The sequence below is a fragment of the Cebus imitator genome, unplaced genomic scaffold (genome assembly GCF_001604975.1).
Source record: "Cebus imitator isolate Cc_AM_T3 unplaced genomic scaffold, Cebus_imitator-1.0 Scaffold431, whole genome shotgun sequence".
Lineage (NCBI taxonomy): Eukaryota > Metazoa > Chordata > Mammalia > Primates > Cebidae > Cebus > Cebus imitator.
This window is the reverse complement of record NW_016107746.1, coordinates 247279-271962: the sequence shown is the minus strand read 5'-3', so window position 1 is coordinate 271962 and position 24684 is coordinate 247279. Positions and strand designations below refer to the sequence as shown.

At 33.5% G+C, this 24684-nt stretch overlaps 1 protein-coding gene across 1 annotated transcript; it reads right to left on the bottom strand.

The window, feature by feature from the left end:
* Positions 1-3317: 3317 nt before the first annotated feature.
* On the bottom strand, positions 3318-22823 carry LIPJ (lipase family member J). Its single transcript, XM_017510111.2, has 11 exons — positions 22459-22823; positions 21904-22029; positions 17923-18034; positions 17042-17162; positions 14544-14739; positions 13921-14030; positions 12309-12445; positions 11765-11911; positions 8129-8200; positions 4585-4656; positions 3318-3617 (listed from the first exon to the last, which is right to left on the bottom strand). The coding sequence occupies exons 2-9, from the start codon at positions 21960-21962 to the stop codon at positions 8135-8137; spliced, it is 948 nt and encodes a 315-aa protein (XP_017365600.1). The 5' UTR covers positions 21963-22029; positions 22459-22823; the 3' UTR covers positions 3318-3617; positions 4585-4656; positions 8129-8134.
* Between the last annotated feature and the right edge of the window lie 1861 nt (positions 22824-24684).

Below are 24684 nucleotides of genomic sequence, written 5' to 3'. Positions count from 1 at the left end.
TTAAAAAAAAAGAGTCCAGGGGATTTTGATTAGAATTGCTATGAATATATGAATAAATTTGGGAATAGTGGATATCTTAATATTGTGTCTGCCAGTGTGAATGTATTTATCAAGTATTTAAATATTTTCATAATATTGAAAATGGTATATTTTAAATTTCATTTTGCAATTGATGACCTTAGTACATAAAAATATGATTTATATTGACCTATTCTGTGGCACATCAAAATTTTAGCATTATTTCTAGTATCTTGGATGATTTAACTTTCTGCCAGAGAGGATTTGCTTCTGACAGCTAGGGCATTAGTAGTTCTAGATTATTTTAGTACATTAGGAATTCTTATGATTCAAAGCTGGACTACAGCTCCTAAATAAGTGATCAATTTCCATTTTAACCTTATTCTTGGGGTAGAGTACTCTGGGGTTACGACTTAAAGGCTGAGGATTGAGGCTTATCAGAGGAAACTTCCTGCTGGTATACTGAATTCCAATTTCCAGTCTCCATTAATTTGGAGGGGCTTTTAACAAGGTGTTCCCTCACTTCTTTTGAGTTTCCTTTTCTTGACTAATTTTTCATTGTGTTTTTAGCTTCCATTGTCTTGAAGTAGATACTCTTTATGTTTTCTTCAGATCTAAGTTTAGTCCACCATTATCAGAGACTTACAATTTATTATTTAAATATAAACATGAGTACTTCTTCTGAATTATTATCCCATCTATTTGCCTTCTTTGAAAGATCACTTGAAACCACTGAAGTAACATTTAAGTTATATTAACATTCTAAAGCTCTTTAAAAAGATACCTCTAAATATGTATCTATTCTCAGTACTCTACTATTTTAGTGCCAAGGTTTGCCAAAGAATACAAGGACTTCTTCATAGCCTTAACTATGATTTTGCAAATTATTATTTACCTTCCCTAGTTGCATTCATAATAACCTATACACATATTTTATTTCTCTATCTATATGTTTAATTTATATTTGTGTTACTCATGGAGGGTGTCCAGGTTCTTGGCACTTTGAACAAAGAATTGAACAAAATGTGCAAAGAAAGGAAAGAATGAAGCAGCATAAGAAGAGATTTATTGAAAACCAAAGTGTACATTCGACACAGTGGGAGTGGGCCTGAACAAGCAGCTCAAAAACCTGGTTACAGAATTTTCTAGGGTTTAAATACCCTCTAGAGGTTTCCCATTGGTTACTTGGTGTACACCCTGTACAGTTGGAGAGGATAAAGTGAAGTTACAACGTTATTTACTTGGTGTATACCCTAAGCAAATGAAGAGGATGTTTCTTGACACAGCTGAATTGAAGTTACAAAGTTATATACTTGCTCTAGAAAGTTGAAGTTTTTTTCCATTTGATTTAGTTCTAGGAGGTCCTTAGGTTCCCTGCCTCTGGACTTGAGTTTTTCTTGCCTCTTTGTATAATAATTTCAGAAGTCCATAAGCATGTGTTAATTACAAATTTAGCAACTTCAAAACTAGCTGAACTTGGCTTTCAACTCCTGTTTTGCTTAATGCAGTAAACTTAATTCTCCAATTCAGCAAATTATGGATTGTTTTGTTAGTCTTCATGTGGTAAATTCACACTCGATTCCAGACTTTCTTCTTAGCATCTTGGTCTCTCTGGGGACTACAAATATCCCAGGAAGTTATGCATTATTCAGGAAATGGAACAAAGAAAAGTTTATCTTCCACTATGGTACATATCCTTGCATGCGATTTTTTTTTAAGGATTTGTTTTTTAGGGTAATTTGAGGTGCACAGCAAAATTGTGATGAAGGTGCAAAGGTTTCCCATATATTTCCTGCCCCCGCACATGCATAGCCTCCCTCATTATCATCATCCTCCACCAGAGTATATGGTGAGATGTAAGGGAGGGAAAGCATTCTATAGTCCCATTAATAATGGGGGTCTCAGTCTTTTAGTAAGCCTGTGCCTCTGGACTGTGAACTTCAGAAATGCTTCTCAGTTCCACTTTGATGAGATAGCTGGAGTAGGCAGGAGTTTGGTATGATCTTTCCTTCAGGTTCATTAGGCTTTGATAAAACCCTGCAGGTTAGGCTCTGGTTAACTAGTTTCTTCTGAGGACAGGCCTTGTTAAGAGTAGAGTGCTGTCACCTATTTCAAAATAGTTTCTATTCTTCTCTCTCTGCTAGAGCATGAGAGAATTTTTCTCTAATATTTACTGTGAGAACCTGAGCAAACTCCTGAAGATAAAACTGACATTTGATTACATACTTTCCATTTGATTTAGACACTTGTGTGTCAAAAAGACTGACAAGAGGAATTATTGATTTTTCAGTCTACTGAACTTTTTGTTTGTTGTTTGGTCTGAGAGGTAACTTCCAATTATGTTATGTGAGGAACTGGAAACAGAAAGTCTACATACAATTTTGTGTACATCTCCTGATTATTCCCATTGTCTTGCCACAGTCTGTGCCTTCTATTATATGTGTTGCATTTATTGACAGTATACTTTCATTTCAAATCTTATTCCTTTCCTGTAAAAAGGAATAAGATTTGAAATGAAAGTATACTGTCAATATACTTCTAGTACACTCTTGAATATATTTACATGTCTCATGTATAAGAAATTATTGGATCTTATATGCAATAAGCTACAGTGCATAATATTTTGTGAATCTATCCTCAGATCTAGTTACCTAGGAATATAACTCAAACATTGCTGCTCTTAACACACAATAGGCTGAAAAGGCAACTTCCCTCTTCTCAAGCTATACACTCCAGGAAGTGAAGCACAGCCCCTACATCTTGGACTGTGCCTGAAATGGTCATAAGGCAGCAATATTACATTGGCATTCAGGCTCTCTTTCTTTTTCTTTTCTTCCCAAACTCCTTTATAAAACTTGAAAAGCATTTTTGTCATAAGGCAGCAATATTACATTGGCATTCAGGCTCTCTTTCTTTTTCTTTTCTTCCCAAACTCCTTTATAAAACTTGAAAAGCATTTTTGCTCTTTATTTAGGATAGAGGAACATTAGTTTTCATATTATCAAGTATTACTCGAAACTCTATTTTTTATAAAATTTGTAAGCCCTTGTACTTTGGAAAAAAACTTTCTTAAAATGTTATCTCTTGCAATTCAAATTGTTAAACATTACTGTTTTTGATATAAGTTATCTAAATTCTATTCTGAAACTCAACAGGCTTCTTAGACTGACTTATAATCTGCCATTTCTCCTGAGATAATAAATGACACTGATTTAATGACTGGAGGGCCTAAAGTCAATAAGAATATTCAGGGAAAAATTACATACTTTAGTTTTAAAAATGAAAGAACATACACAGTTAAAAATATAAGAATTGGATTTTAGTAGGAATAATATAGATCTTTAAACACACAGTGCCATGGTTCTTTATAGATTATCTTGGATAATATCAATGATTTCATGGTAAACTTGATCATAGACATCTAATCCAAACAAAAAGTCTATATGATTGTAGTAAGAAATAGTTTTATAATAAATGCGGTTTGTGATTTCAGAATGTAGAATTTTAACGTCTTCAGGGTCTGCCAATAAGTCCCTTTCACCATTCCAAATTGCAGTTGCCACATTCATGTTTGTCACATTGTATAATGGAGATGTTGTCTAAAAATAAATGAGTGAAAAAAGATTTTTCATAGGAGATGATACATTGGAAGGTTTTCATTACTAGTTGATTAAAAATGATGATTTTAAATACTGTTTTAAAATAAGTCAAATCTAATGGATTCAACTTTTATCTGTTGAAACAAAGGTATAAAAGCATGAATAGGCATTACAAGTTTTACTTGAAAATAAATCATACATAAACTTAAACTAGACAGTTTGCTCTATTCAAAATATTCAAACATTTCACAGAGGTAATTTCAGTACTATTTATAAAACATAAAAGATTTTAAATCAAATTTTCTGTGGCAATATTGCTATCAATATGTTGGTCAACACATTATAAGTATTGGCAGTCAGTGTCAACTCTGATCTCATTGAATTTGATCTTCAAATTTTATATGAAGATCAGACTTTTATATGAATAGATCACATCAGGCCTGGAGTTTAGCTGAGGCAGTAAAGTATGGAAGAAAAGCATAAACTTTGAAGTCAGAAAGACTTGGGTTCTAGTACTTCCATAATTTTGTTATTATACAATTTTTACCACATTCTCATTGACTGCTAATTTTTCCTAATTATTATATATGTTTTCTTATCTTTCCAAACAGAATAACTGGTTTTAGGGTCAATAAATATATTATGCCTATTATTTCTTATTAACCAAATGTAAAGCTATGCATATAAAAAACACAATATTTTTCCTCTTGAGGGACAATGACTTCTTCTACTGCCTGTCAACTTTTCTAGGCTTATCCAGAATATTTATTAAAATACATAGAAAACATGGAAAAGCCACTTCGGTTGGATGTGACAATATTTTTCAAATGAACATTATCTTCATCTGCTGGTCCCTGTCAGTGTGTTATTGTACTCTGGGGATTTATAGTTGATCCTTAGTATATAACAAAGTCATCTGAACAATCAGGAAGGGAGAGAATTTTTATTTTTATAGAGAATCATTTACCTGATTATAATGAACCAAGTTCAGATCAGGACTGCCCCAGTCATAAGCTTTCAAATGAGTAGAATTTAAAAGCTGAAAGAGAAACAAACAAGAAGATCATATCATTTGTTCATAACAGCGGCAGCTGAGCAAGTTAAGCAGGCAATGCATATATACCCCCATTGTACTGGGTCTGCTGGTATTTATGCAGCTGGCTTCTTTGTTCTTCTTTTCCTTTGGATACATAAATAAATAGAAGGGGTTGGAGATGGGGGCAGGGGAATCTAAATATAATTTCATTGTCTTTATATAAATGTACATATGTCCAAGGCCTTTTTCTACCAGGAGGGGAGCCTCTTTTGAGGAAAGTAACATCAGGCTCCCTTAAATTTTCAGCTTCATCAACAGAGATCATCACTGAGTGTCTTGTACTGAGACTAAGATAACACATGCCTAAAACACCTTGCTTCAAATGGTAGGGCTCAAGAGTTTGTCTCAGAAGGCACTTTTTGCTTTATCCCTTTATAATCACAGCCTCACCACCATTTTCTGGCCAAGGTTACTTATGACCCTGACATTTCTAGCACTTTGATCAATTCTGAGGAACTTTTTCATGTTATCTATGGGCAGCACTTGACATAGTTGTTCATTCCCTCATCCTTGAGATCTTTCCTTCACTTAGCTTCTGGAACACCACAATTTCTTGATCTTCATTTTCACTTACTGTTCCTTTTCAGCTTTGTTTAGCTGATTTAGTTTCTGCCACCTGACCTGTTCATCTTTTCAGATCTCAGTACCCAATCCTTGCTCGAAAGGATCTTGCTCTTCTCTGTCTATACTCACTTCATTTGTATTCTCACCCACTCTCTTGGCTTTATATGTCATTTACATTCAAAATGCTTATCTTCTTTTATAAGTATTTCCTAAATTCTAGGCTCCTATACACAACTGCTTACTCAATGTCATCACTTAAATATCTAAAACTTATTTTACCTTTCCTCCAAACCCTTCTATCATCAAACCTCCTCATCTCCTTTAATGGCAATTTTATCTTTTCATTACATAAGTCAGAAACTTTAAAATTATCCAAGACTCTCTTTCTCTCTTGCCTATTATAGAGTCTATTATTAAACTTTGCTGCCTGCATGTTCATGATATACATATGTTTATTCAGACTCCATTCCTTTTCACCACTTCCACTGTCAATACATCAGTCCAAGCAATTGTTAAATCCCATTTGGATTATTGCAATAATTTCCTAACTCTCACCGCTTTCACTCTTGTCCCACTATAGTCTACTCAACATAGCAGCCAATGTGTTCCTTTTAAAAGTGTAAACTATATCATGTCACTTCCCTGCTCAAAAACATATAGTGCCTTCTCATTTCATACAGAGTGAATGCCAAAGTCCTTTCAATGGCATACAGCTCCCTCTTACTCATTATTTTTGCTTCCTTTCTCTAAGTTTCTCTGTTACTGTGGCCACACTTGCTTCTTAGCTGAGCCTCCCAGAAATGCTACTGAATATGGGCTTTGCATTGGCTACTCCTTCTATCTGAAATGTTTGCCCCACCCCCCACTGTATGGTCTAAATCTTGTGTCCCTGCAAAATTCATATGTTGAAACCCTAACCCCCAAAGTAATTGTATTAACAGGTGGAGCTTTTGAGGGAGGTGATTAGGTCACAAGTGCACAAGGAAACTCTTTTGCCCCTTCTACCATCTGAGGACATAGTTAGAAGTACCATCTATGAACTGGAAAGTGGGCCTTCACTAGACACCAAATCTGTTAGCATGTTCATCTTTGACTTTCCAAGATTAAGCTTCCAGAACTGTGAGGAATAAGAAATAAATTTCTTTTGTTTATAAATAAAATAATAAAAATATATAAATTTCTTTTGTTTATAAGCTTCCCAATCTATGGTATTTTGTTATGGCAGCCCCAGACATCCATAGTGCTAATTACCTCACCTCCTCCAAATATTTTTTCAAATGTCACCATCTCATTGAAGCCTGACTTAACCTTTCTGTTAAAAAATACAACCCACTTCCCAACATGCCTAATCCCTTTTCCCTACTCTTTTACTGCAGTTTCTCCATAGTTCTATTCATCCCTTCTAACACATTATAATAGTTTTTAAAGTTGACATGCTTATCATTTATTATCTATGTACCTACTAATATGCAAGCCTGAGGAAGACAGGAGTTCTCGTTTTGTTCACTGATGTAGCCCATGAACACAGAATAGTACAAAGACATAGTAGGTGTAAAATAAATATTGTTACAATGGATAAATATTTGCAAAAGTTGTTTAGATTTTTCTAGTCTAGCCATCACCAGAGAAGAAAGTATAACTTATCTTACCTAAATATAAGTGATAATAAATGTTTTCAATAATTTATATCAAATCACATTATAGATTTAAATGTTTTATAAACAAAAAAGCCTTACCCAATATCTTAATGATACTTTAAAGTTACCTAGTGTTTATGAACTTTAATGAACATTCATAATCATTAGTCTTTTCGAGTCTTACAATATTTTTCTAAGTAAAATTAGAGAATTATTAATTTCACTTTAAAAATAAAGGAAACTGATTCAGGAAGATTAAATGAGATGTTCAATGTCATCATGCCACTAAGGTCCAGAGAAACAATTTAATTTCTGGTCTTTCGATCTGAGAAAAGTATTCTTTATACTATGTTTATCCTGGTTTTCAACATTAAGATTACATTCATGCTGGATTTTTCTGTATCAGTATCATTTTCTGAACAAATATTAATTGGGTATCTACCATATGCTTAGAACTGTTGGCCTTGGAAATACAAAAGTGAACAAAACTTCTCATGGTCCTCAAGGAGTTAACAATTCAACAGAAGAGAAAAAGCAGTCTAGTGGAGCATTTCAGAGTAGGCATCAGGATAACTGTATTCCAATCAGATTTTTTAAAATGAAATAGCTTTGAATCATTGGGCAAGTCGGTTGTGGGACATGGCCTAAATAATTCCTAGTCTACTGTTCTATCATTTTCTCAATTGTAAAACATAGATATTTATATTGTTGTAGCACTGTTAAGGTTTAGAGGATTATTAAATTATGCTACTAACGTTTTACTTTTATTTTTGAGACAGTCTTATTATGTCATCCAGTCAGGAGTGCAGTGGTGTGATCTTGGCTCACTGCAACCTCCACCTCCAGGGTTCAAGTGATTCTCCTGCCTCAGCCTCTCAAGTAACTGGGATTACAGGCATGAGCCACCATGCCTGGCTAATTTTTATATTTTTAGTAGAGACTGGGTTTCACTATGTTAGCCAGACTGATCTCAAACTCGTGACCTCAGGTGATCTGACCCTCTAGGGCTCCCAATGTGCTGGGATTACAGGCATGAGCCATCAGGCCAGGCCCCAGTATTTTATAAACTATAAGGAATTACACAAATATATAATAATTTCATGTTATCTTTATAAATTTATTATTCTATGGCCGTGGTATGATCCCTAGAATAATGAGGTAAACCATGATTAGTGTAAATTAAATTGTATTGAAATACACTTTAGCAGTTATACCTGACTTCAATGGAGCATATTTTGAACAGATGTTCCTGCTGGGTTGTGTGAAAAATATACATCCAAACGACTCTGAGGGGTTAAAAACAAAAGCATTTTTATATTAGTTGAATCATAGAAAGCATAATCTCTTAGTATTTATTAGACTAAATTATTTCAAGAAAATTAATTTTAAATTAATCATTAATAAACAAATCATCAAATTATATTTTAATTAAATATACAAATTTACTTATTAAATTGTACAATTTTTACATTAATATAGAAGCTATTATTGAATTTCTTTTTTTTTTTTTTAAGACAGAGCCTCACTCTGTTGCCCAGGCTGGAGTGCAATGGGTGTTGCACTCACTACAATCTCCACTCACTACAACCTTCGCCTCCCGGGTTCAAACAATTCTCCTGCCTCAGCCTCCTGGGTAGCTGGGATTACAGGCACGCATCACCATGCCCAGCAAATTTTTTGTAATTTTAGTAGAAACAGGGTTTCACCATGTTGGTCAGGCTGGTCTCAAACTCCCGACCTCATGATCCACCCACCTCAGCCTCCCAAAGTTCTGGGATTACAGGCATGAGCCACCATGCCCAGCCGCTATTATTGAATTTCTAAGTTATTTCATCTGTTACCCTACTAAAAACAATCAAATGTGACTGAGAAACAGCTATACATACACATACACAAACACCTTTTGAAAGCATTAAAGAACTAACAAGATAGAAATAAATTACCAAAATAAATTGAGGAGCTAAATAAAGAACACCAGATAGGACAAATAAAAAGCACATAGCAAGGTGATAGCCATAAATCTAATCTTAATAATTATATAAAAATAGATTTATGAAATGTAATCCAATTAAAAGGCAAAGACTATCAAAATGGATTTTAAAATATTGTTAATATTATAGCTGAAGACATAAAATACAAGCTTTATAATATCTTCCAGGAACAATAAGAACAAAAACAACCATAAAAATTGACCCATCTGATTGAAGATATATATATATATACATATATATATCTTGAAGATATATATATATATATATCTCCACATATATATCTATATATCCATTTATATATACACACACACATAAATATATATGCACGATGGAATATTAATGAGCCATAGAAGAGAAAAAAATTCTGCCATTTGTGACAGCATAGATGAATCTGGAGGGTATTACTAAGTTAAATAAGCCAAATAGTGAAAGACGAATACTGTATGATATCACTCATAAGTAGTATCTTAAATTAAGAAAAAAAAACCCAAAAAATAAAAATGGGTGAGCTCATAGAAACAGAGTAAAATGGTGGTTGCCAGGGTCTGGCAGGTAGGAAAAATGGGGACATGGTGGTGAAAGGGTACAAACTTTCAGTTATACGGTAAATACATTTTGAGGATCTAATGCACAGCATGGTGATTAGCTAATAATACTGTACTGTATACCTGAAATTTTCTAAAATTTAGCATTCTCACCAAAAATGTGACTAGAGGTGATAGATGTATTAACAACTTGATGTGGCAATTATTTCACAATGTATTTATTTGTCAATTGTACCTCAATAAAGAGAAAATTTCTTTTGTTTTCATTGCCATTCAGGCTGCTTGAAACTGTCAAAAACAAAGTTCTGACAGGACCATTTTAAACAGCCTGTACAGAAATTTTTAACAGAAACATTCCATAATTAAAACTCAGGTATTTATTATGTCCTCTGATTATAATTCTTCTCTGTGTTTGAAATAAGCTCCAACATAATGCTTAGTTTTCTGGTACATTCCAGATATTCCTTCCATCCTGGGTCACTGCTGTTTACCTTAATGTAGGTCAGAGGCTTATACAACACAAAGCACACTGTTCTGTTCATCTTTCTGGATGAAGAAGTGCACAGTAGCTTTCATAAACACCCATCAGGCCTATCTATGAGCAATCTGAAATGTTTACCAGAGTCTCTACTTCACCTTTATGAGAAAGATAAGAAGAAATCCATTCCCTGAAAGGGACCTAAATTGTAGCCACACACCCTTGACTGCTGCATTCATATATCTCAGGCTCATTTCCCTTTATAAGAGTTAGAATTTCTTTTTGTAAATCATAAAAAAAAAATGTGACACCTGGACAAAGTCAACATTTTGGTTGTTTGATGATACATTTTCCAAGTTACACTGTGAGCACTTTCATCATCTGTTCTTCCTTGTATCATGACTTGATTTCAATTCTCTGTGGCTGGTTTTTCATACCCGAGTGACATTGGCCAGATTCCACTCACAGCCTTTTTATAAAAACTACCAGATTCTTTTTTTGGTTTTTCATACTGGCTTTAGGAAAATAATTTTAAGCCAGACCCTACTTCCTCCACAGATCTTGCTAGGCTCAAGAGACTGATTCAAGCTTAACCACAGATTCACCATTACTATTTCCAAACACACTATGCATGAAAATTTTCTACTTCCAACTTCCTATAATTCCAGCTAAATTAAGACACAGTCATATTACAATCTACAACATTTTCAACTTCTGTTGCAGAAGAACTGCCACAGATTTGAAGACTAGAAAACCAGAGTACAAGCTTTTCTAATAATTTACACACAAAAAAGAGTTCTCAGAGACATCACATTATAATTACAAAAAATACAGAATTGGCTAAATATACTACCCAAATCATAGAATTAATGGATAAATCAAGTAAAAACAAACATTATATTTATGATTCTTCCAGTTCTTTCATAGTAGGTGCTTAATACTACATGAACAGAAGAATATGAAAAAGAGGGAATATGAAAGTAATCCTTTTTGCTTTCTATGGCAGAAGGTACATTGCTCATATCTTTATGAGTGGAAAAGAAGACAACTGAGTTTATTTCTTATAGCATTCTGAAAATAAGGTAAGATTGAACAAATTCAACGAAGTCAACAAACATGTCCTTGTGGCATGAAAATGTGTTTGGGAATTAAGAGAACACTCTCTTTCTTTGAATGTATACATTGGCTCTCTTTGAGACGTTCTTAAAGGGCCCAGGAACAAGAACCAACCACTAGTCCGATTGCCACATTTGCTTCTTCCAAATCTAGATGTTCAATTTAATGTGATAAAAAACACTTCAAATAAATGCCTGTATCCTTAAAAGAACCTACACACAATCAATCCAAAGGTTTTGGTAATAGTAGCTTGAGTACCACAATAGTTTCCCACTCCAAGAGTATTGATAAAAGCTAGAAACTGAAAGATAATTGGCAGGCACTAATTCTAATTATGAAAGGATTAACAAGGATGGGAAAGAGTATTAGGAACCAGGAGGAGGAGTTATGGGAAACAAATAAATAGAAGAGGACCTAAATCTTAGAAGTCTCAGGAAACTAATACCCAATAGCAAAAGTCAATAAAGATACCCATCACATCAGCTGCTTTTGAATATTTACAGACAGCAAGACAAATATGGAGGTAAAACAATCCCAGCATGTTAATGCAAATTAATTGTACAATGTTGGTGTAGTCATAAAATCAGATAGACTAAGAATCTGACTACTAGTGTATATGGATGAAACACAAAATGACACAAGGTATAACACAAGCACTATTATAATTATACTTTTCAAATGTTGGAAAATATATATATTTCAAATATAAGTTGTTCTTACCATATTTAAGTTTTTTGGGTCATACCCACACATCATAAACAAGATATTGAGGCAAATCTTCTGAAAAATCTGTAGTGGACACAGCTTTGAACCAACAAATTTTTTAAATGAGGTTTTAGATAAGAAGTCTTTGTTGCCGGAAAACACCTGTAAAATAAATTTATTTTATCCACATTTGGACGATCACAATAAGTAATAAAGAAATGATGTAGTAAAGTAATAAAGAAATGATGTAGTAATTCACTATGCATACAACCAAACAAATTATCTCACAGTAGTTTGAAAATTTTAAATAAAGGAATAAACTTGGAAGCAGGGTGTAGAGATGGTTTGGCCACTGGATTTCCTCTCACATTGAGGTTCTAAAGGTATAATAAGTAAAATTGTATTCCTCTGTAGAAATAAAGGCAAAAATCTAGTGTAAATGAAACCAAACATTTCAATTCATACATGCGGTTGTTTACTATAGTCAAGATCTCTTATTTTGAAAGCACAGAATTATCATTTTGGGTTATCAATGATGTAAAAGAAAGGTGTAACATACCTTCACTATTGACTTCCATTTGTAGGTCATTGTAATTAAAGGACTTTTTAAGTACTTTGTGGAAAAAACTGGTGCTAAGGCAAAAAATATTTTGACTCTTTCAGCTATCTTTGGTATAGTAGAAAATGTTATGAAACCTAAAAGAAAAGAATATATAAATTATTAAGCTATTTTTGTGCAATTACTACCATGTAAGAGATGACACCATGGAGAATAAGACTAAGTTAAAAAATAGTTTCCGAACAATCAACTTATTTATTTCTTAATTCACTTATCAAACACTTTTTAATCACCCAGTGTATAACAGAATACTGATAATTAGGGTTTCTACAATGTATAGACCATAAAGAATGATAATTTAGCAATAAATCAGACATGTAACACCATAGTTTAAAGATTAGGAGCAATATTGAACATTTTTTATTATGGGCAATGGTAAAAATGAAATATGTGAAATTTTCAGACAAATGAATCTTACACTTTAGGTGACGTACTCAACAAATGTCACACTGTTATAATATTTAGCTTCAATATATTTTAAAATTCCTTACCTTTTTATACAGAGGACACTAAGCATCTTATTTTATCAATAGTTTAGAAGCATTAATGTGAAAATAGTAATTTTCCCTTTGCCATCTTATCAAGCTATCTACTTACACATCAATATTCTGAGTGGTTATTTATTTATTTAGGTTAGTTTCTGAGGAGCCAAACAACCAAACAATTAAGGTATGGCATTTGGTCCTCATTTTTTTTTTCTTATTTCTATGTTTTCAGCCATTCCTGGTTTGAGATCATTGAATAGTTGATGATAATTTGGACTAAAAGTCACATATATGACATAATACATGTCAGAGAAAAGATCTATAGAAAATGGGATTACATTATTACTCAACATGCTTTTTCTAGTAGAAAGTGGATTATTTTTATAAGAAAATTTTAGTCATCAGCTTAGAAACGACTTAATATTAGCTTCTATTATAAGATGGCTTTTTCTCCCTGCAAAATGGAATAACACAAGTAAAGAGGTTTATAGTATGCAAGAGAATTATGTTAAGTCATAGGCAATTTATTTCTGAAAGTAAAGTTGTTACGTATTAGACAGGCATTAGAGTTCTGACTAAAATTCTTTTATTGTCATCTTTAAATAAAGAAGAATTTCCTAATTTTTGTGCATTTCTTAAGTTTGACCAGACTTAAATGCAAAAACATACGTAGCTTTTTGGTCTTTTCTACTGATAAAATCCTATTCTACATTTTTAAAAGGGAAAATCATGTGAACATTCTATTTGTAGTACAAATAATAGTGGCAATCTCACTTTGATCTTAAATAACATTGATATCCAACTTTTATACAATTTGAAACAAACAAAACTACAACCAACCTTGTCTTTACAATCAATTCTTTGCCATTAGAGAAGACTCCATGTGGGATCAAAGCAGCATGTAGGATTCTGCTTTAATCCCACAAAGGGCATTCTGCTATACTACGTTGGTCTCACAGTTTTTGTTTTACTTACAGGTCTAGAAGCTTATCTACAATTTTAAGAAGTATATGCATAACCTTAAAAAAGAAATTAAGGGATATTAACAATAATATTTCTTGGTATACCAATAGTAGTGCCCTGTGAATGGCCTACATAAAATATTTCCTCTTGTCTGGTTTTCTTCACAATGAAATCAATGGAAGCTGGAAGGTCATATTTTGCCATCTCATCAAAACTACAAAAGAAAGAGGAAAATAAAAATAGCACTTTCTGCTAATGTTATATTGATATTTGAAAATAATGAATAGGTAAATTAATAAAAGCAATTTTCTATTCTCTTTTGTTATTAATCAGGAAGTTACATCGTATAATGTATCTTCTGAATAGAAACTCAAAGTCAAGGAAATAAAATCACAAAGCAGTCTTATAAAGAGGGTGTTTGTATATGAAAAATAGAGTAGGGCAGAAAAAATATATGAGTTATAGAGTAGAAGAGTACTTAAAGGAGGGATGGGGTTGGTGAATAAGGTACTAAGTAAGAAATAAAGATTATTGCTGAAATATAAAAAAAGAACTCAAAATCACATAAGTACTCTTTAATTTTCAAGCCAAAATCACATAAATTTTAATGGTCTACAGAACGTCCTAGGTTGTGAAAAGAGTGAGACCTATATTTTATTTTATTACATTCAAAATGAAAACTGTGTATACATTTATAAAACGAAATGTTACTTTAGTTTATTCATACCTGAAAGCCCAGAATTCTTTGGAATTTGTTTCTAGGTACAAGTGTTTCCTGGACCAGGTATTTCCTCTGCTATTTCCCATCCACACATCATAACCAGCATCTGCCAGAATGAAGCCCAGACTATTGTTGGGAAGATTGGAAATCCAGCTGCTGGCAGATGTAAGCAAACCATGTTGCAAGTATACAACCCTCTGAACTGAAAAAAAAATGCAGAAAATTCTTTATAAATTTTGTAGCTATCTATATGAAAATCTCTTTTCTGAAATTCAAACTTTTAATATATGACATTTAAAGATTTTTTAAAATTGTTTTCATAAGTGAAGTAGTTACTAATATTTATTTCCATTGTATGCCAGAGCTGTTTAATACAGTTTACTAATGGATGTCTTTCAAATAACCACGTGGCAACTAGGTCACATCCCACTTAAATCTACAAATTTTACTGAAAGAGAATAATCAAACATTTTATAGTAATTTGAGCACTCGTACACATTTTAAGTAACACATTTTAAATAAGGGATCAATTACATAGCAAAGTTGACATATTCATTGACACATGGCTATGGTATCCACCATATAACGCCCATCAAGAGGCTGCCAACCTGACAGAAAAATCAAACAACCCCTTGAATGCTCAGTGGAAGATGACAGCTGGGAGACAACATCCTGTAAGTATGGGCACTATCCTTCAGGATTTATTGTACATCATCTTTTTAAAATGGTGATAATATATTGGTCATTCCCCATTAAGTAGAATACAGGAGTCTGAGGAACAAGAGCTTGCCATCACTCCTAGTAACCCACTCAGGGTTGTGTACTTGCAATTTCAGCCTCTACATATCTAGAGGCCCTCATCCTCAGAGAGAAAATGCTCCCACCAAGGCACTATATTCACCCTAACAAACTTAAAGCTATGACCACTGCCTAGTAGTCACTGTGGGCTCTTCATTACTGAAGACCAGGAAGTTCATTGACCATAATCATAAGGAAATAGGTCTGCTGATACAAAATGAGGAAAGGGAGAAATACATTTGCTCTTCAGGTGATCCACTGAGTCATCTTCTCCTACTTCTATGCCCTGTTTTAACTGTACATGAACAAATACAACAATCACCTGATATGAATATGTTAGCCCTCAGGGATGAGGGCCTGGCTTACCTATCAGGCAGGCTATCTGAGAGGTAGAGAAATCTAGAATGGATGGTGGAGGAGGAAATTTATGAGTACTAGTTATGGCCTTAGGTATTGCTTTTTAAGGGTTTACTATTGCTCCTTTCTCTGTAGAATTGCCCATGGCCAAATTGGAACTGCCTCACCTAAGAGATCATACCTCCTTCTAGGGGTAGCCTTCAGACAATGATTAATTGACATAGGAAGGCAAAAAGCTAGCTCTCTAATCTCACCTCTGTAGTGCAATTTTTATGGGAACCTTGAACTTTTCTGAGATCATTTTGCAGCTAGCCCCAACCTGAGTCATATTATCACTTAACTCCTCACCCTAGTTTATCCTAGTTTCCACCTTACTGTTTCCTGACAGTATTTCATCAATTAGTCACATGTATCTGAACCCCTCTCTCAGGCTCTGCCTTTAGAACACTCTAAGACACTTGCTGTTTTTTAAATTGTCTTTAAATCTTTAATAGAGTACTTGCAAAATGAGGTCATATCTTGGGGGATAATTACTATTATTATATAAAATCTATGTTAAGATTTTCCGCTACTGGGTGTAACCTTTATAAATATGCAAAATTATGTTAATTGAGGTTGTTTCAAATTAATATCCTCTCTGAAGTATACTTTAATGTTCAAAATAACTTGAAAGAATGTGCTATAATATAATCAACATTCTATTTTTTCACATTCTGTTTCCTTCTGAAAGAAACATTCTTTCAGGAGAAAAGCTAAGGAGAAAAGAAAATACTTGGCTTTTATTTGGGTAATTATATGAATAAGCAAAAGTAATCCATTACATATTCTGCTAGTAAGTGGTAGATCTAGGACTACAACCCAGATCTCCTAACAAATTCCAGTGCGTTTTGTACCACACGCTGATGATTCAAATGTACTTACTGTTGGAATAAAGAGCCGTGAGGCTACTACCAACCTCATCACTCCATTACTAGAGGAGAGAATCACAAAGAAGGAAATTTGTACAAGCCTTTCTTCAAACCTGGAGTATAATAATGTTATTGTGCTTCAGAGCATTTCTAATCTCTCATCGGTAGAAGAAAATTCTAGAGAATCAACATGCAAGAGCAAAATGATCCACAAAGGAAGCCTGGAAAGAACACCTTGTGTTTCATCACAACCTTTCTGTGACCAGAAAGCCAGTGTATATTCTTGCATGTTTCTTCTTGCGGCATGCGGGAAGATACATGAGAAGTTAACTATTCACTTAATCTTAAGATGCTTTTCTTGTTCTACATTCTCCAGGGACTGGAATAATTAAGAACTTCCGACCCCAGATAGTCACCAATCCATCTTAAATTGAATATTACCTAGATTTTTATTATTGTTTGTCTTCCCATAAGGAATTCTAAAAAGGCCAAGGATATAACCATCTTCAGTTACAATATCATATTCTTCATCAGGGTAGCCCCAGTAGGAAATAATTTGGCTCTAGATTAAGAAAAAACAAATCTTTTAGCATAAAATTGTTATCCAATTAAGTTGAATGGTTTACTGTTTCTAACCTATTATGTATAATGAACATTGGTATTCTCTCTCAACCTCAGGCCTATCTATTTTTATTTTTGCTAATTTAGTGATTCATTCAGATAACAAGTATGTATACAACACCTGCTGAACAGCAGTTTTATAAACTAGGGATTGAAAGAATTAAAAAATAAATAAAAAACAAACCCCTACCTTCAAAAAGGTATCTCAAGAATATTTTCTTTTTTGACTACTAGTCTCTCATACTTTTACCTACCCACCCACATACAATTTTAAAATATACGTGCATCCATAAATGTTTGCATGTCTATGTGTATATCTAATCTTATATCTGAAATTTGTATGTAGGTAAATATGCAGAAGAGAAGGAGGTGTGTATATATATATATATATATATATATATACACACACATATATATACATATATATACACATATATATACACATATATATATGAAAGTATGAATATATTTCAAATTTGTGAAGATATGAATATATTTATACATTTTTCATTACAAAGATAGAATAAGGCTGAAGGAGAAACTGAGTTACAGCATAGCAGATGAGAAACATTAACCCATATAAAAATACTTGAATATAGACATATACATTTGACTGTAAATCTATTAACTTAAAATTCAAAATTTGAAGAGTGGCATTCTCTGTTATTTCAGCAGTCCAGATTTATTTTCTAACAACTTACAATATTCATATCTGCCTCAGGGTTCACAGATCTTTGATTCTGAATTACGCCATGAGCAATTCCAAGAATTCGGATAAAATACATTATTGTGAAAAGATACCACATTTGGGACCTATGCATAAAAGGGAGATGTTTATACAATTAAAATTGCAGTAAATAATATCCTTTATAAAATTGCAGCAAATAATTCTGTGAGGTAGGAAATATTGTTTTTGGATGAGAAAACTGAGGCTTTGAAGAATTAAATAACTTGGTTAAAAACATAAAATGTATAACTGGCAGTCAGAATTCAGATTCAGGACTGCTTAATTTCAAAGTCCATGCTTTTCTGGCTACTCTATTTTGTAGATAAATTTCCTCTTAAAAGTCTCCATTATAGTATTGCTCAGCCCAATTCTGAGAGCTTTATCATGTATTACAAATTAATTGATGTCTGAATTAGTGATGTAATAGTATTATTACTAACCTAACACTCATTTAATGTATGCTTAATTTTTTTGCGGGAGGAGGGGATGAAGGGGAAGATTTGGAAACTTGGATAACTTTCATTCAGTGACTCAGGGTTGGCATTTTATTTTGTTTACAGACAGGTGATTTTTGAGTCTCCTAAAATCTGGGAAACCAGAACTCTTAAGCTTTTTCTAAAAACAATAAACCAGGGAGCCACAGAGGCTGCAATCCAGATTTCCCCCAAAAAGCATGACTTGCAAATCTCATGAGTCTTATATAATAAACCAACACACTATACCGGAAGGACATGATCCAAGGATTATAAAACCCCTAGCTTCACCACTCACTAGCTAGGTGACTTAAAGCAGATTATTTAACCTCTTTTGAGCATCATTTTCCCTGCCTACAAAATGCAACTAATACCTACTTCTCAGGGTTGTTATAAAACTTAAATTTGATTAATGTGATATGATGTATTAGTGTAATGCCTGTCACATAGCTGATATTAATATGTAACAATCCTCCTTACTCAAGAGAACAACTTACGAGCAATTTAGGGACGTAATTTACATGCACCTAATTGATATGTCTTTCCTACGTATTTATTAGTCCAGTCTCCAGTATATTGATAGCTTGAAAAAAAATGATGTAGATTTGAAAATTTTAAAATGTATTCATTTTTAAAAAAACATTTTCTAACTTAAAAATTTAATTTACAGAAGCTGCACTTTTCTCCAGTATTTATATTTGATATAATATCTGTGATTTTCATTGAAGGCAACAGCAAAGTTTAAAACAGTATTATCAATATTTTCTACCAAAGAGAAGAACAAGAGTTGCTAATTTTACTGCACATGGAAAAACTTTATAACATTTAGAATCACACTTAGATATTCCTCTTTGGTTGTATTCTTGGAAAACAGCTCAGCATGCAGCAAGTCTACTCAGTCCTCTGTCCTCATGGGCTCTCAGATAAGCATATGGAAATAGTGTGGGAAGGAATATTTTCTTTTGTCTGTACATGCAGTAACTGATATTGTAGCTTACTACACACTGCTTCCTTCCTAGCAGAGGTTTTAAAGTACTTTGCATTATATCTAGAATGGATGTATAGAGTATCATCTGAAACAATATACCTTTGAAAATGAAATTCTATTGACAATTTTCTTGTGAAAACAGGCATAATCTGGACTGTTCCAGGCATCTGTACGTTATGACTGCCCAATTTATAGCCTCAAATATTTCTCAAAATTTTAATATTTTTATTCAAAGAAAACACGGAAGGATCAACCTTTAATATATAGTTGGTACACCTAATAACCAGTAATGGGAAATGTTTAAACTCAATACAGTTAACCTTATTATTTGCAGTGACTTATCAACCACATAAGGCAACTAGCGAAAACGTTCACTAAAGTCTAGAATGTGGCCATTGTGCACTTGAAATGTGGCTAGTGAGAAACTGAATATTTTATTTTAGTTAAATTAATTGTAATATAAAAGCTGAAGCAGTGTAAAATATTTTTCTGTTAAGTACAACTTTAAATTTTTATAAGATTTACTGTATTGTTAATCCCAATTCAAGATTGTCTTCAAACAAAAGCAATACTTATTAAATATCCCATAATTGAAAACAAAAATATGGCAGATGACATGATTTTACATCCATATCATGCTGAATGGAAAAGCTAATTTATTATTTTAATACATTGCTTTGAGACTATACATTGGGCAGTAATTTTATAGCCTCAAATATCTAGTCAACTGCTATTAGACTTTATGTTGAAATGAAAACTTCACATAATGCAATTCAATAATCATGATTTACACATTTTTCTAACGTGAATCAATATGCAGATTTTAATTATACACAACAGCTTTTATATAAATTGGCTACAAAACTACAAGAAAAAATAGTTGATATTGATAAATTTAGAGTTGCTTTGCAGCTCAAATTTGAATTTGATATTAATAATTTTAAGTTGACATGAGCGATTTAAATATACTTAACTTGGAGAGATAGAGTTTTTAAGTTAATATGTTTTTACCTCAAAGTCTGAATTTTTCCGAAAAAGATAAATAATTTTGTCATAATGTTTAAATCGAATGAAATTAACCTTATTATTTGCAGTGACTCGTCAATCATACAAAGCAACTAGTGAAAAAGTTTTATTGATAGTCATTTAAGAAAATGATTTATTGATAGTCAATTCAGTTACTGAAACTTTTAAATATATTTCAGACAATTTAGGTATGTGAAACTACTCTTGTAGGTGCAAATTTTATGAAATCAAAAAACACCTCAAGTGTGTCTATTAGACCTAGGCCAGGTGTGGTGGCTCATGCCTGTAATCCCAGTACTTTGGGAGGCCGAGGCTGGTGAATTACGAGGTCAGGAGTTCAAGATCAGCCTGGCCAATATGGTGAAACCCCATCTCCACTAAAAATACAAAAAAATTAGCTGGGCGTGGTGGTACATGTCTGTAATCCCAGCTACTCAGGAGGCTGGGCAGGAGAATTGCTTGAACCTGGGAGGCAGAGTTTGCAGTAAGCTGAGATTGTGCCACTGCATTCCAGCCTGGGCAATGGAGTGAGATTCTGTCTCAAAAAATTTAGCCCCAGAATTAAGATCTTTTATGCGTGTAAAATACATTCTGGATTTTGAGGGTTTACAAAAAAATCTAATGTAAAATATCTATCTCATCAATAATTTTTCTAATACATGTTGAAATGATAATTTGGATAAAATGGTTTGCTATAGAAGTAATCACCACTACTACATTAAAATATTATTTTGTCCCGTAAACCTTGTACCTAATGCAGCAGGTAATCATTATTACTTCAATTTAAGTTACTTGCCATAATTTTCCATCCATGCTGGCTGTGTGGTGAGATAGTATTCCACGCAGCAAATCACTGGTGATTTACTTTGTTCAGAGTCAAACTTTCATAAGGCAGTCAAAGATGAAAGTGAGTAAAAAGTGTAGTTTTATACCACAGCACTAAAATTGGAGGTTGCCAGAATTTTAAATAATAATTTTTAAAAGCTATCACCCATTTAGTAAAAGTACTTAAAATATGAAAATATCAAATATCTGTAATATTAACATTAATGCATAACTACAATATAATTTCCTAAAAGATGACTTGAAGATTAATTATTATTTTTTTGAGATGGAGTCTCACTCTGTCACCCAGGCTGGAGTGCAATGGCAGGGTCTCGGCTCACTGCAACCTCCACCTCCCCCGTTCACGCGATTTTCCTGCTTTAGCCTCCCAAGTAGCTGGGACTACAGGCATGTGCCACTACACCCGACTAATATTTGTATTTTTAGTAGAGACAGGGTTTCACCATATTGACCAGGCTGGTCTCGAACTCCTGACCTCATGATCCAGCAGCTTCGGCCTCCCAAAGTGCTAGGATTACAGGCATGGGCCAACGTACCTGTTGAGAATTATTTTTTTATGCCATTAAAATGATTAGTTTGACTCTAGATACAACACAAAACGATGGAAAGTATAATGTCATACCTCTCTGCTTTTGTTGATTTTAAGTGTCTAGTGTATGTGTCTTCAAAGTAGTCAATCATCGTTGTGTTTCTTTTAGCAAAGGTTGCTAAGTAGAGTCATAGGAAAGCTAAGAAAAAGTACATTATACTAAAAAGCAAAATAAAAAGAGAACATTTAACTCAAGGCAATGTTAAATCCAGCTTCCTATTTTTTTTCAAGCCCCTTTCCCATACGTTACTCCAAATACATCTTCCCAAAAATGAGAAAACCACCACAGAGGTTGTCAGTGGTAGTTTCCCACTACTTAAAAAGCAATTAAAATGTCTATTAAAAAACAATTAAAATTATTACGATACAAAACTTCCTTAAAAGTCTGAAGTAGATTTATTTTTGTCTGACAATTATTGTAATAACAGTAACAAGTAGTGAATATGTAGTCAAAAATGACTTAAAGGATTTCAAATATAGAAGCAACAGTCTTAAAAGTATTGTTAGGTCTCAAAAGAAGACATTTACGTGACAAATAAACATATGAAAAAAAGCTGAATGTCACTGATCATTATCAACCTGAATTACCATCCGGCCTATCTTGCTTTAAGTATTATCCACAAAAGTCTTGTATATCTTCTAGCAAACAGATAGTGAACCCTCATAGTCTCTGAGAATTCTCACTTTGATTCTAGTTGCCAGGGAAACTGTACTAAATATGACAAAATTTCTACCCTCTTGGTGCTTAAATTCTAGTAGGAGAAAAACAATAAATAAACAATAAATAAGTAAACAGGTAAAGAAGCAAATTACTTCTAGAAAGGGATTGAGATGAAGAAAATAAAGCATTCATTTTTCCATCATTTGATGAAATAGGGAGTCACTGGATGGCTATTTTAGGTCAAGTGGTCAGAGAATACCACTTTTAGGTGACCACTTTTAAGCTGATTTGAATGAAGTCATTCATGGAGTCAGCCTTGAAAAGATCAAGAATAGGAAAAAAGTCAAGGGAAAAGGTCAAAGTGATTAGGAAGAATAAATATTTGACAAGGAGGCTGTCTCATCTATCTTGCAATCCTAATTTTCTCTAGGTCATCTAGTCATTCTTACCTTTCCAGAAAGATGTACTACTGCCAAGTAGTCAACCTTGGACCCATTACTCTATTAACTGTGAAATCAGATGCAACCCATTCTGGAGGCTAGGCATAAGGAGAAATTGTAAGCCACTATGGCTACTTCCATTTGATGGCCATAGCAATTCAAAATTCTGGATAACTGTTTTGAAAGAGTGCATGATCATAGGGAGAAAGGAAAACGACAGTGAAGGGTTAATGCAAATTCACAACTGCAGGAGATGCAAGTCTAACAAGGATGCTCTATACACAGAGAACAGCATAAGCAAAGGTTTTCTTCTGCCATAGGTAAGTGTGTTCAAGGAAAAGAAAGCAATTCGGTTCAGCCACAGCATAGAAGAAATGAAGATACAAATGTAAGAGACAACCATAGAATAAGAATATATTATTGAATATTTTTTGTGCCAAGTTAATGCAGTGGAACTTAATTCTGTATGAAACTGAGAGCTACAGAAAGTTTTTGAGTATGGTGGTGACTCATCTAGAAGCTGGGTGCAGAACTGCTAAGTAGGAAGACTAGTTAGAAAGCTACTGTAATAATTAAGGTAAGAACCGATGGTTTGAACTGGTCTGATGGTAATGGCTTATCAGAATTTATTAACAGTAATGTCACTAAAGTTGGTATACAACCCTCCAGTGCTAAATTTGACTGGCTTAAAAAAAACCTGATGGCTTGAACTCAAGTAGTGAATTAATTTTTTGGCAATTACTCTTTGAAATGATAAATGTTCACAGTTGGCAGAGTGCAGTGAAGAAAATGTTCCGACTTTACAATATTCTATTTGTTCACTATCTGTTTTCTACCATTGCTGGTGGAAATGGAATTTGAGCAACTTTTCTGTTGTGCAATCTAATGTGGTTGGATTCAAGAGACAATGGAGAAAGGATCAAAAAGGCCTGAGGACTGATAGGTATCAAGGATGAGAAAAAAGAAGCTATAGAAGATGATTATGAAGTTTCAAGTCTCATTGTCCAAGATGATCAAATTATTAACAGAAGTAAGAAAGCAGGAAAGGATGGAAAAGAGCAGGAGAGCAGACTCAGAAGACCATGAAGGTCTGCCCTTGCTTCACCACTGAGATAATAGGTAAGTTTGGGTAAACTCACCTGAACTTAGTGTCTGTACTAACATGTATAAAATGGTTGCAGAGGGCAGGTGAAATCGATTAATTCAAATGTCCTTTCCAGACAATTTTGAGATTTTAAGACTTTCTATGGCTGTGAATCACATTAAGCTTTTAATTTCAGAGAAATCTGAACTTTTAATTTCAGAAAAATCATAAACTTTAATATATACTTGTACACTATTTTCCCAAGATAAATGTCTGCGTTAAAGGGCATACTTTAAGGCTTTTGACAGAGTATCAAACTATATTATGAAAAATTTCTCTAGTACACTTCCATCAGTAATATACTATTGTATATTTTGCTGTATCCCTACAAATGAAGACATTTCACATTTACAAAAGTCATTCCTAGCCTGGGAAACATGTCAAAACCTTGTCTCTACAAAAAATACACACACACACATACACACACACACAAAGTTAGCCAGGTGTCGTGGTGGTCACCTGTAGTCCCAGCTACTCCAGTGGCTGAGGAAGGAGAATGGCTTGTGCCTAAGAAGTCAAGGCTGCAGTGAGCCCTGATTGTGCCACTGCACATTCGCCTAGGGGACAGA

Bases quoted from the DNA above. Each gene is read 5' to 3' on its own strand.
- LIPJ (XM_017510111.2), bottom strand. From the start codon at position 21,962: ATGATTGACTACTTTGAAGACACATACACTAGACACTTAAAATCAACA. The intron at 17,163-17,922 runs GTAAGTTGTTAG...TTCTTAATCTAG, and splicing joins CTGAGGCAGATATGAATATT to AGCCAAATTATTTCCTACTG. The intron at 8,201-11,764 runs GTAAGAACAACT...TTAACCCCTCAG, and splicing joins ACCCAAAAAACTTAAATATG to AGTCGTTTGGATGTATATTT.